This window comes from Gymnoscopelus microlampas (assembly GCF_963454915.1).
Source record: "Gymnoscopelus microlampas genome assembly, chromosome: 17".
NCBI lineage: Eukaryota > Metazoa > Chordata > Actinopteri > Myctophiformes > Myctophidae > Gymnoscopelus > Gymnoscopelus microlampas.
In genome coordinates, this window is record NC_139954.1 from 33,467,360 (window position 1) to 33,480,666 (window position 13,307).

Here is a 13,307-nt window from a genome sequence, read left to right on the forward strand (position 1 = left end):
CATAATTTTGATGCCAATACTTTTGTACCTTTACTCAAGTAACATTTTGAACACTGGCTTTTTACTTGTAACAGAGTATTTTTATATTGTGGTATTAAAACTTTTACTTAAGTAAAATATCTGAGTACTTCTTCCACCACTGATGCGAATATATAAATGGTTGTTTTGTGCCTTGGGTTCAAAAACTCACTTTTTGCTGACAAGGACGGGAGTCAGGAGCACGTGACGTCACGCCATGGATATCCAGCCCTCTTGGGAAGCTGAGAGTAGATCTCGCAACTTGAGCTGCAAGTTAAAACGTGAAGTTTTGATCATCGATTAAACGAAGCGTCCAATTTCCGCTAATAATCACAAAATGTCCCGATTATGTAGAGTTGTGACTTTGACATGTATCTCTTTCGTCTCGGCTCTCACATTCGCTGACGCCCAAACATCGCCTCCATCTCCAAGTAAGTTTTCCTTCTGTTTGTGTAGCTAACGTGCTATTTGCTTTGGTTTTGTTGTGTCCATCAGCCAGTCCGGGTCATCAGGTCAGGATCTTAAAAAATGTTGAAGATTGTCTTGAGAATGATTGGCATAATGCAGGGGTCTTCAACAGGGGGTCCGGGACCCCTAGGGGGTCCTCAGAGTTGCTACAGGGGGTCCGCCACATCTTTGTGTGATATGATTACTTGTTTTACCTTAACCACTTGAACCTTAGCATCCCTTTTCTGAGGAGAACTTTAGCCAAAAATAGCAGATCTACAAGCTCACAACGCCTTGCAGCGCGAGGCGTTGTGAGCTTGTAGATCTGCTATTTTTGGCAAAGAGGTATAGGTGCAGAGGGAAAAAAGAGCAGACCAAGATCTAAAACACAATTTTATGCAATATAGAGGGGTCCCTGCTTTATCTCTCATCATCTCTATACAATATGTAGCGGGGGTCCCTGCTTCATCTCTCTCTCAGCTAGGGGGTCCTTGGCCTGAAAACGTTGAAGACCCCTGGCATAATGGATTGATACTTGTCATAGAATCAATGCAAAAACGTATAGGCTACTATAGTTATTACATTCCACACGATTTCAGTTGCAGGAATTGTTTTTTAATCTAAAGCAAACAAATGAATACCCATTCTCTGATTTTTTTTTACCAGCAACTGCCTGTTATTTGGAGTTGGTTGAATTCAGTTGAAGCTATACTGTACCACAGATAACACAAGCACAAGCAGCTGCATGTCATGTGTGTTGTAAGAAGGTCATAAACTAGTCGCTGCTGCTGTGCTGACTACAATCTTTGTTTCCATTTCCAATAAACAGAGGTCTAACAGCAGTGGTGGAAGAAGTTCTCAGATATTTTACTTGAAGTAAAAGTAGCAATACCACAATGTATAAATACTCTGTTACAAGTAAAGGCCTGTGTTCAAAATGTTACTTGAGTAAAAGTACAAAAGTATTGGCATCAAAATACACTTAAAGTACCAAAAGTAAAAGTACTAAAATGTTTGAAAATAGCAGATCTACAAGCTCACAACGCTGAGCTTGTTGATCTGCAATTTTCAAATAGCCTATGTATAAAACAGGGCTAAAGTGGTTAATGTATGATGTATAATATAATAATGTATATGTGCAAAGTAACTAGTAACTAAAGTTTTCAAATAATTAAAGTGGAGTAAAAGTACAATATTTGCTTCTGAGATGTAGTGGAGTAGAAGTAAAAGTATCAAAAATTGGAAATACTCCAGTAAAGTAAAGATACCTCAAAATTGTACTTAAGTACTGTACTTGAGTAAATGTACTTAGTTACTTTACACATTGTTTAACAGAGACTGGGGCATGGCTTTACCAGCCCTGGAATCATTGACTGTTTACAACCTGCCTGGAATGCAAGTGGCTTCATACATTATTGGTTTGGTGACCGGTGTGATTTGTTTCAGCTTTTTCTTGTGCCTCAAGATCCAACACCACCTGTGATGAATGCTTGAAGAATGTGATAGTGAGTTTCTATAACTTTCTCTATTGTAGCTATCTCAATGGTTCATGATTGTTGTGCAAAGTGCTATTTTCAGTATTAACAGGTTGCCTTGTGTCTTTTACAGTGTCTGTGGTGCATAACAACTCAGCAATGCATTGAATACCCTGTGAGGAGCATACTGCCTTCCCACAGTCTGTGCCCATTACCTGATGCACGATTTGGGCTGTGCTGGCGTAAGACTCCTCAAAGCTTTTAGTCCTCCATCTACATAACCATAAACCCCACATGTTGATGTTTTCAACTGACAGTGACTACGCACCAATATGGATACCCTGGCTAAATATTTAATATTTAACTGCTCCATGAAAGCTTTCAGGAGAAAACTATTTTCAGTTTGACCTTTTTTAATTTGTGTAGGACATCCCAAATGGGGAAATTTGATTAACTTAAAAATATGTAATTATATGTAAATAAATAAAGAAATATACCTATATTAGATTTTTTTTTCATCAATGTTATTCCTTGCTCTTCCTTTTTATCACTTACATTAGCAATCTGTCTGTGTTTTCCAGTGAACTTCCAGGCCTTGATCATAGCCGTGTCAGTGCTTGCTGGGGTCATCATCATAGCCATCTTTGTTTGCTGCTGTTGCTGCTGCAAGTGTGAGAGGACTGGGTGAGCCATTTTACATCAATATATTAGATCATATTCTGTTAGTCCTTAACTTGTCATTCATTATTATTCATTAAGGCTTTCTTCAAGATGTAATTTGAAAGAACTAATACAAACAGTAAACAAAACATCTGACTAAACAGTACTATAGCGCACTTACAGCACTTACAGATTTTGTTAAAAGAAAAAAGAAAATTACAGAAGTTGCTGTCACTGTCAGGTTACAATGCTGGTTAATTAATCATACCAATGTCACTCCAATTCTGAACATGATAATGACTCACATTAATTGTTTGCAATGAAATCTAGTTCGGGATCTGAAAAGGAACACAAAACACAATGGGCTGTTGTTCTGTAAGGCTGTTACAGACATCTCCGCTAGCTTGCCAGAATTTGCACTGGTAATTTGCTCTGGAACTAATACTGTGTGTTCCTGATAAGCTTTAAAAAAGAATAAAGGATAATAAAGATAAAACATTTATTAAGCATTATGCATTGTATTGAGAAAGGTGAGTGATTTGTGTGTTTTTTTATGTGGTTGGTTTGGTTTAGTCATATTGATCTGAATGAGGGGGAAAGCCCAGTTTAGTGCTGTTTAAGGCCTTTTCATATTCATTTCAAACCTCTGCCATGTGTAAGATCAGTGGGTCAGGTGATAGAGCGGCCACTCTGCCACCCGTTTGCTCCCCGGCTCCTCCTGGGTTAGTGTTGAAGTGTCCTTGAGCAAGACACTGAACCCTTAACTGCTCTCGATGAGCAGGTTGGTGCCTACATGCTTTCCCCCACCATTGTTGTGTGAAAGTGTCTGTGAATGGGTCATACAGTAGTAATACACATTGAAAAGCACTTTGGATAAAGGCGCTATATAAATGCACCACTTACCAGCAATTCATATAAGAATGTTAGGTAACCAGCTACTGTGTTCTTAACTTCCAGGAACAAGAGAGAAGATGCAAAGGTGGAACGACAAGCCCAGGCAAGGAAGTCCCGTCAAGAAGAGAGGTGAATAGCTATTCAGGTTTTCAAGCCAGATTCTACTAGTAGTAGTAATGTTAACATGTATAGTGAAGTTTATTATTATTATAGCCTACTACTGTATATTATAGTATCATAATAACAATCCAGAGATGCTTATCCTCCACTCATGATTCAAGTGAACATACAATATAGCAGTGTTTCTCTGTGGTCTTGACACCTGTGTTTGTTTTTTTGTCCAAATAGGAGAACAGAAATGAAGCTGAGACATGATGAGATTAGGCAGAAATATGGTGAGAGAAATATTCTTCATTCATCTGAAAAAAGCAAATTTGTCATTTGAAGCTGTATTGACACATAGTGCCTCCTGCTGGAGGGAAAAGGACATTCTATATAAAATGTAAGACCTCCTTCTTCTAGCATTGTTTTGTACAAAATAATATGTAAATAGTCTCCCTTATCATAAATTCAGAATACAAACAACCAAACTGACTCCTGGGCAGAATATCTAGATCTTTGCCATGTTAAAATATGAGGCATTTAAGTGTGTGTGTGTGTGTGTGTGTGTGTGTGTGTGTGTGTGTGTGTGTGTGTGTGTGTGTGTGTGTGTGTGTGTGTGTGTGTGTGTGTGTGTGTTTGTGTAAAAAAAACAGGCAGACAGGCATCAGGCCGTTAAGTGTTTGTTTGTAAAGGTAAAAGCTATCACCAATACACCAATAAGTGTAACTGTAATAAAAGTAAACTAAAATCAAATGTTTTGTCTTTTCAGTAACTTTTTAACAAAGCTAATTGGCTTATTCTAAATAAATCTAACAATTGCTTGCTCATGGAAAGTCATATTTTAAAGCAACCACAAAGCTAATGCAATTGTTCATCAATGACCTCGATATTACATGCTCAAAAGAACAATTTCATAGGCTCATGCAGTTGTATGGTTTTTAATCAATAGGGCAAAATACATTAAATTTAATACAATAATATAAAAATATATATTTTAATATATTAAAAAAAAATTTTTACATTATATTACGTTATTATAGTTTTTAATGATAAATACACAAGTTATTAGATGTAGAATGATAAATAATAAATATGTATTCATGTTTTTAATACGTGTTACCATTTCAGTTCATTCACACATTTGTTGTACCGCTTCTATCCCATTATAATATTACAATAGTGAGACTGTCACTCTTCTCTAGTAGTACTGTATTTGCAATGTAATTTTGTTCTGTGTCCATTTTCTTTTCAGGTCTGGCCAAGGGTAATCCTTATAGCCGTATGGAAAATAATTGAGAAGACTTATCAGTTTAATTTGTTTTGAAGGCTTTTTAATCAACCTATTTAATACTAGTTATGTCAACATAGTCTTTCTCCATTGCAAAAGACTGTAAAAAAGTAGCATGTGAAGATGATATACTGTGATGATCTGTTTTATTTTACTGCATTGATCTGTTTTTTTATTTTTGCATTTTAGCCGAACAATGTGACCAAAGGCACTGGGAATCTTTTCAAATAGAGCATGTACTCTATTTTAAACATGTTCTCCAGTATTTGACTTTGTGCCTCATACATTTTTATGTTCTCATTGGTTTTATGTTGTTAGTTTTATTGCTGTTATCCAAAATAAAGTTTTGTTGCTTGCTTAGATTGTGATGAATGAATGTAACAGCACTAATCTCAACATATTTACACTGGAGCCCTGTCTGAGAATATTGTATAATAGCCTTGACAAATATTTGTTTTTGTTTCAGATTAGTTACGCTTATTTACATAAAAGAAAACACATGGTATATTTCAATGTCACCAGAACATTTCGATCTTTGTTTTGTGTTCTTGTTAGCTAGGCGTTTGAATTTCATATCTGTAAACCTTGTTATTAACATGCACATGTGTATATTATTTTTTTCTATTGTTTCTTTGAAACATTTCTCCTTGTCATTCACTAATTTTGTACAATTTAATGTTGATAAATGTTTTGAATCAGATATGAATGATTTGTCTTATTTCTTTGATGCTTACCCTGTTGTTTGCTGACTAGAGTTCATGCTGTTTAAGTTGCTCGGGATAAGAGCGTCTGCTAAATGCATAAATTGTGAAGTTGCAGAATGCTCTTTCTCTCTCCCTCCTTCACACCATGAGCAGCATAAACTTTATCCGCCACATTACTGCACACACTCATCTTCAAAGACCTCATAAACAGAAAACATCACTTTCACTGGGGTTGCAATTTCTCAGGAGAGAGTTCCCATTTATTAGCTTACATTTTATACTATTCCAGTTCCAATTTTGTTTGCTAATTTCCTTGTCACCACTTCCAATTTCACTTGATTAAGAATGTATCCTGTGCGAGTTCTCTCCTGATTGGATAGAATTGGTATCCTGACCTGAAAATGCATTTTCTATTTACTAAAGTGCTGGAGAGACCAGCTTTACTGAACAAACATTCTATATCAATGAGGACTATCTGAATATAGAGCTATTTAATACTTAAAAAGAAATCACTTACCCAACCGTTAACCCACACACACACACACACACACACACACACACACACACACACACACACACACACACACACACACACACACACAGACCTCACCCATTATGTTCTCAACTGTGTAGACTATTCTTGGTGCTTTTACCTTAACATCTGTTCTGCATCCACACACCACCATCTCAAGATGCAAGAGGTTTTATTTGTCACTTCATACAAGTACGGTTAATGAAATGTGGTGTACTCTATAAGACTGTGCTAACAATGTATATATATAACATATATTCATTATTTCTTTATTAAATGATCTCTCTCACTTGTCGTCATGCCTCCTTCAATTTCCACTTGTTTTACTAACATGGTTTAAAGATATATGCACAATCTCATGCATGTTTGTGCAGTGAAATGTTGCAGCAGACTCCGCCAGACTCTGATGCAAATATTGTCCAACATATATAATACAAGGTATGCAAGTAAGGTAATACGTTATAATACAAGTAAAGTACTACAAGTATAAGTAATAAAGTGTAGGTCAAGTGTGCAAGTATACACAGGCATTGGTGTGACCGTGTGATCAATGAATGACCATAGACTACAATTTAGAATTGCACCTTCCCTGGGCTACTGAGGTGGGATATATATTTCACAAAAAGTTCAGATTTTTTGGGGGGTAGATTATTTATCTATTGTTATTGCCTAGTAGCATTGTTACAATAGAGAAATAATCTACCAAACACATATTTCTGAACTTTTTGTGCTGTAATATATATGTTGCAGCCAGAAAATAAAATGTTACGTAAATCAAGTAAACTTAAAAATAACAATGGCATAAAAATACACACCAAACAACAATGAATACATAGACAGAGAAGTTGTGTGTGTACACACATGTGTATGTGCATGGGTGTAACATGCATCTGTTCATTCATGCATGTAATATAAGCTGTAATATACGCCTTGTTTCCTGGATTGTTACTGCATGTACTGTATGTGAGCTGATGTGTGCAGATAGCTGTGACTGTCTGTCCTCTCCAAATCTACCATAAGTCCTTTATGTCCATCAGTCCTTTTGATTTCCAAGCTTTCTTCTGGCAGTGTTTCTGTTAATACGTATAGCTTTATGTCAGGCTCCTCTCTGTCTCCAGAACTATAGTAATAATAATCATAATTTGTGTGTTGAGCATTAACACTGGTTTAAAAGGTGTAAAAACATGGGTGAAATTAGCTTTGGAAAAGCTCCCATCATTTGTAGTTTTCAGAAAAGAGGAGAGAGATAGAGATAGAACAGGGAAAACAGGTCACACGTTACAAAGGTAACAGGAAAGGTGGGAGAAAAAAAACATTATGGGTACTAGGGGAAATTGGGTACCTTGGAAGAGTGGCCACGAGGGAAATGTGGACACCTGGAAGAGTGGGAACTTTGGGTGGAGAAGAGTGGGCACTAGGAAAATCTGGGCACCAGGAATACTGGGCACCGGGAAAACAGCACTAGGAAAAGTGGGCACTTTGAGGGGGAGAAGAGTTGGCACTAGATAAATCTGGGCACCAAGAAGACTGGGCACCAGGAAAACTGGCCACTAGGAAGTCTGGGCATCAGGAAGACTGGGCACCTGAAGTGTTTTTTAACTTTACATAGCATGCTGCTTTGTTGTTGGTAAGTGATATCTAACCCACTATTCTTTAAACCCCCAAACACAACACAACAACGAGGTCACCTTGCTTACTGTAAATCTCTCTGGATTAAGAGCTTCTGCTAAATGCCTAAATTGTAATTGTAAATTGTATGTAGGGTGAACAATAGACCAAGCAATTGCAAATGAGCCACCATCATTGTTACGGATTGTTCCTTCCACACAAAACAATGGAAAGCACACCTTCCCACACGAGAGTTGCTCTTTACTATTTCAGCCCCCAAACCAGGAACACATTCAGGCACGCGTACGCCCATTCATGCACAATTACACACACACACACACACACACACACACACACACACACACACACACACACACACACACACACACACACACACACACACACACACACACACACACACACACACACACACACACAGATGACCATAGTCGTTATTAAATACAGGCATTTTACAGTACATGAACAGAACATGATGAATGTCTATGCAACCAATGAAAACCATTATTATTATTCTAATTGGGGTGAAAACTACAGTGGACTACAGCGTGTCACATCACAGGAATGCAGTCTATTTAAAAAAAAAAAGCATCATTGTTAATAAAGTATTCAATCTCACAGGCAGTGCACCAGTGTACTTAGTGGCCACTCTTCCTAGTGCCCACATTCCCCTTGTGCCCAGTTTTCCCGGTGCCCACTGTGTTTTGGTGGCAAGATTTCCCTAGTGCCCACTCTTCTCCACCCCAAAGTGCACACTCTTCAGGGTGCCCACATTTCCCTAGTGTCCATTCTTACCTAGTGCCCAGTCTTCCCAAAAATATGGTGCCCAGATTTCCCTAGTGGCCAAAAGTTGTGTGTGTGTGTGTGTGTGTGTGTGTGTGTGTGTGTGTGTGTGTGTGTGTGTGTGTGTGTGTGTGTGTGTGTGTGTGTGTGTGTGTGTGTGTGTGTGTGTGTGTGTGTGTGTGTGTGTGTACTTCATTCATTATACAGCAGCAGTTAAACCGGACCATCATTGACTTTAGAAGTGGGCTTTTTGTTTAGTCTAACTAGCTCACGGGGACGCGCAAATCATCATGCGCGCTCACGTATCCGCGGTCCCGAGAAAAGAGGGAACATGTGACCATTGAGGGCCAATCATATAGGTTACATTCTATGCGCGCTCCTGATAGAATTGGAGGAGACGGAGGAGCTGAAAACCCGCTATCACACTGCTAGCTTCCAAGCTAACAAGTCAGTCCGTAACTAACAAGGTCTTGTTCAGTTAATTTGCAGGATGTCCGAAGAAAAGCCAAAGGTGAGTTTTGTTGTTTCCACGACTTACTATTTTGTACAGGTTTGTACTCAGGTGGTGCCACTTGCAAGTTAACGTTAGCTTTTTTGGCTAACCTAGCATTATCTGCCAGGCTCCCTGTGTGCCGCATTTGAGCGGGTAGTCAGAAAACAAAAGGTAGACTAATGTGCGGATCTTTATTTATTGGCGTGATCCATTGTTTGTTTTCGGTGTGGTTGCATTGTTGTGTATATCCTCCGCTTCTAAACCAAGTACGATAGCCCACCCATTGTCCCTGAGAACCATGGATATCTAGTGAAATGAATGCTCTTTGTATTTGCGCCATTGTGGCTTTCTGCGCCAGTTGAACCGTGGACTGGCCTGCTAACGCTAACGAGGGGCTGCTGACGTCTGTCTTGTGTGCGGCTGATCTGCTAGCTAATGGCTATCTAGTATCTACTGCTACTACTGTCGTCGCTTCTAGGATCAAGCTATAAGTTAAGGTTTGTGGTGCCGGCGTGATAGCGAGGTGATTAGCTGACGAGGATGACGCTTGTGTGTTGTTGCAGGAAGGAGTGAAGACGGAGAACGACCACATCAACCTCAAGGTAGCTGGGCAAGATGGATCAGTCGTACAGTTTAAAATTAAGAGGCACACTCCACTCAGCAAACTAATGAAAGCATACTGCGAAAGACAGGTAAGTTAAGCCCGATGAAGCCATAAACTTATTTGAGACAGACTTCAGTTGAGTAACATAGTAATGTCAGGTCTAATTATAGGCCGATGGGTGGATGCTGCAAATGAATAAGCCAGTGCTGTACTGATTACTAGTGTTTGTTACAGTTTATAATTTCATGTGAGCCTTTGTCTCAGCAGTAGATAATTCTTTTACTTTTCTTTTTTGGATCTTAAATCTGTCTGTTCTGTCCTCAACAGGGTTTGTCAATTCGTCAGATAAGGTTTAGGTTTGATGGCCAGCCTATCAACGAAACGGACACACCTGCACAGGTTGGTGAACTCTATAAAATCACTAATATGTCACGTTTTGAAGAAAACCAAAACCATCTACCCAGTAATTTAGGGGTGCAACAGTTAAAGGACGACTTAGCCCATTTCAACCATCTTCATATATTCTAATTGGTCCTCACTGATGCTCATTATAATATACCATTTTATCATGAGCATGAGTGAAGACCAGGAGTTCGCAAAGCATTGAGCTTGTACATAAGCTATTTAGATTTTGTGCAATGTTGTTGAACCAATACGACTTAAATCGTTAATCTAACCAATACGACTTTAATCGATTTAGTTTATTAGCCTGTCCTATTTTTTTGATTTGTTGTTACATTACAAAAAACAACAAATTATCAAAGAAAACTCTTCTCAATTATTTGATTGAAAACATAACTGATAGAATAATCACTAATAATAAAATGACTGATAGTTGTCGCCCTACCTTAATAGTCTGAGGCATGTTTTTTGATGGGGAATAAAGTGTGTACAACCCAGGTTTCCATAGTTCATTGGCCCGCCAGCAGATTTGAGCTGTAAATATGGGCCCTGTTCGCACTGGATTAATATTACTTATGGACCTCAGTTGATTTGTAGTAATTACGGATGACGCCTGTTTTTAATCCAGTAAACATTTACCATGTCTATTTGTAAAGTGATAATTACAGGCCAAATTACCTACCATATTTCAGGAAACACGGAAGTCCTCTGATAATAGTAGACAGGGCATCTCAGTAATTTTGGGTATAGCAATAGTTTTGTTTTCTCTCACCCTTTCTAATAGTTTTGACAGCTAATGCGTGTGGATAAATTCAAGTAGGCTATTAGAAAAATATATCGTATCAACCGTAGTTAGTCTTCCATAATAGCAACAACATGTACTGTAGCTTCCAACTAGACATTCTGGAGCTGGCAATGAGATTTCAAAATAAAACTCACAATGATATGATTAATCAACAGATTTTATATAGAAATTCATCTACTTCAAGTCAGTCCATAACATCTTTTATTACTGGTAGTCGGTAAAGAAAAGACACACAGTCACGCACAAAACATTCACAGCTCTGCTCCGTTGTAGCTATCCCATTATCCTTCTTTAGCACAACCAAAGGCACACATTTGTTTGTTATTGCTTGCCTTGTAGATCTGCTCGTGAACCTAGCTGCAGGGCAATGGGGCATTTTGATCAATGTTTCCCTAGGAGTCCTATGGAAACGGTTGATCAAAATGCCCTATTGTCCTGCTGCTGTTTTCCACCAAGCAAAATGTTCTTTGGAGGCTTTTATCAAACAGGATATTCTGGCTAATATCTGGTAAATATCTTTGTTACAGCTGGAGATGGAAGATGAGGACACTATTGACGTATTTCAACAACAGACAGGAGGTGCCTCTTAAGTGGGAAGTGAACACAGAGGACTCAACACTTGAAAGAGCATCCGCCCCCTTTTTCTTTATGTAATTGTTTATTTCTATTTTTTTATTATTTTTTATTTTTTCTCATCTGCTTGCCCAAAACCCGATCACCACATTTCATTCAAGCAGGCAGAGTTCTTTCATTGAGGCCACATCCTAACTTTGAGATGCAAGGCAAACTTTATTTTACATTGATGTTTGAGTCTGAGTTATCCATGCTCTGAGTCCATGCTCATTTTACCTTAAACATTTAAGTTGACAAATGCTGTTTGCCTGTTTTGTACAGAGAAAGATTTATATGGATTCTTTACCTCATTAGTGTCACTCCCATTGCTGATTTGGTTTGAAAGGTAATTAAAGACAGGTGGTATTTTCAGGACCAAAATGTGAAATGACGAGTGTTCTAAATGGTTAAGTTAATATGAAAGGAGAGAAGGTCACAGGAGGCTTCAAATCCTTTAACACTGGCTTTGGGCCTCCACACGACAGGGGAACAATTCTGTTATGTTTTATCTTGCCCCCATATCCATAATTTTGATCATAAAATTGTTTCACATTCATTCGTCAATAGCCTCAGTCCAGAAACGATTCCTAGTCCCTACCAAGACTGCTCCTCTGAAATGTTATGTGCTTTTCATAAAGCTACATGTGGAACCATTGCTGTAATGGGTATTTTGCAGGAGTCATGCAAAATCTCAAGTGTTCTTGAGATACTAGAGTTGGTTGTTGACTGAGACTTATGCTTGTAGCTGAAATTGAGACTGTCCACCAAGTTTTTGGCAGATTTTAGAAGGTGTTATGGACCTTTTTCACAGACATTTTGACATGCCATAGAAGGGTAAGCCAATGTCTTTCATTCGTCTGTTTCATTTAGGCATTACTCGTACAATTAATTTCATGCTGGCATAGCGGAACCTAATGAAACACATCCAGAATGAATGTTATTGCCTTCAGCTGTGTTTACTCATCATATGGCGTGTCAAAATGAGCCGTGAAAAAGGTATATTGGCAAACAAATGTTCCACAGATCTTTATTTTGATTTGTACATTATTTGTTGTCCTTATACTGTATACAATAAATATAGTTTGGTACTCGGACACTTGAATTTCTGTATTCTATTATTTCCATTACTATCACACAGTGCAACTAAACTCCTCACAAAGTTTGGAAACTTAACTACGTCGTTTATTTCTCCCCTTCAATAATACCTATTTTATATATTTTATCGTTAATTAGTCACCTTTGCAACGAGGTATCAACTTGTAAGGATTGAGGAATGTGCAACACAGCTAAATGTGTGGGTATCGCCAAAATCCTCCAATATGCTTCTGTTTGTTAATCGTTTTGAGCGACCTGTCAGGTGTGTGACAGTTACCTGAACATGGGTCCTGCAACTTTGACATCTGTATGTGGTCCGTTGTGCAAACCTTGCCTGTAAAACTCTGGAAGAAAGCATATGGTTTCTCGGTGAGGAACTGGTCTTCTTGGGGTGCTGTCTCCCTGTGATGGCCACTTCGAGGTCTGTCTGTGACTTCATTCTCACAGAACTTTTTCCTAAGTTTGGAAATGGGTTATGATACCAGGGCTGACACCAAATAATGCTGCCACTCTGCATATCGGAACATCAGCTTCCACTTGCCCTATTGCACGAAGGGACAAATGTGGCATCTTTCCGTGGGGGCAGTGTTGCTGCTTGGAGCATACATAAAGTCAACGAAGTTGCAGAACCCATGCTTAGCTGCCAGTAACACACCTGTGCACTTCCGAATATAGCCCTGCCAGCAGGTGTGTGCTGGCAGGTCACTCAAAATGACAGCGATTACCAACAGAAGCAGCCTATTGGGGGATTTTTGGCAAATGTTTTG

At 38.6% G+C, this 13,307-nt stretch overlaps 2 protein-coding genes across 3 annotated transcripts; both read left to right on the top strand.

Moving 5' to 3' along the window:
* Positions 1-248: 248 nt before the first annotated feature.
* pttg1ipb (PTTG1 interacting protein b) lies at positions 249-5,584 on the top strand. Of its 2 annotated transcripts, XM_084083806.1 has the most exons (8): positions 249-449; positions 1,912-1,970; positions 2,074-2,182; positions 2,522-2,624; positions 3,558-3,623; positions 3,843-3,889; positions 4,250-4,288; positions 4,849-5,584. In XM_084083806.1, the coding sequence occupies exons 1-7, from the start codon at positions 356-358 to the stop codon at positions 4,270-4,272; spliced, it is 501 nt and encodes a 166-aa protein (XP_083939932.1). In that variant the 5' UTR covers positions 249-355; the 3' UTR covers positions 4,273-4,288; positions 4,849-5,584. The 2 variants fall into 2 exon arrangements, with proteins under 2 accessions (XP_083939932.1, XP_083939931.1); XM_084083805.1 differs by lacking the exon at positions 4,250-4,288.
* A 3,318-nt stretch (positions 5,585-8,902) lies between these two features.
* Positions 8,903-12,541, top strand: sumo3b (small ubiquitin like modifier 3b). The gene is made up of 4 exons (XM_084084432.1): positions 8,903-9,040; positions 9,586-9,714; positions 9,954-10,025; positions 11,361-12,541. The coding sequence occupies exons 1-4, from the start codon at positions 9,020-9,022 to the stop codon at positions 11,421-11,423; spliced, it is 285 nt and encodes a 94-aa protein (XP_083940558.1). The 5' UTR covers positions 8,903-9,019; the 3' UTR covers positions 11,424-12,541.
* The last annotated feature ends 766 nt before the right edge of the window (positions 12,542-13,307 follow it).

What these genes read in the sequence shown, in the direction of transcription:
- sumo3b (XM_084084432.1), top strand. Translation starts at nt 9,020, where the DNA reads ATGTCCGAAGAAAAGCCAAAG. An exon ending in AAGCATACTGCGAAAGACAG is followed by an intron (nt 9,715 to 9,953) that starts GTAAGTTAAGCC and finishes TGTCCTCAACAG; the next exon opens with GGTTTGTCAATTCGTCAGAT. An exon ending in AAACGGACACACCTGCACAG is followed by an intron (nt 10,026 to 11,360) that starts GTTGGTGAACTC and finishes TCTTTGTTACAG; the next exon opens with CTGGAGATGGAAGATGAGGA.
- pttg1ipb (XM_084083805.1), top strand. Translation starts at nt 356, where the DNA reads ATGTCCCGATTATGTAGAGTTGTGACTTTGACATGTATCTCTTTCGTC. An exon ending in AACATCGCCTCCATCTCCAA is followed by an intron (nt 450 to 1,911) that starts GTAAGTTTTCCT and finishes GATTTGTTTCAG; the next exon opens with CTTTTTCTTGTGCCTCAAGA. An exon ending in TGAGATTAGGCAGAAATATG is followed by an intron (nt 3,890 to 4,848) that starts GTGAGAGAAATA and finishes TTTTCTTTTCAG; the next exon opens with GTCTGGCCAAGGGTAATCCT.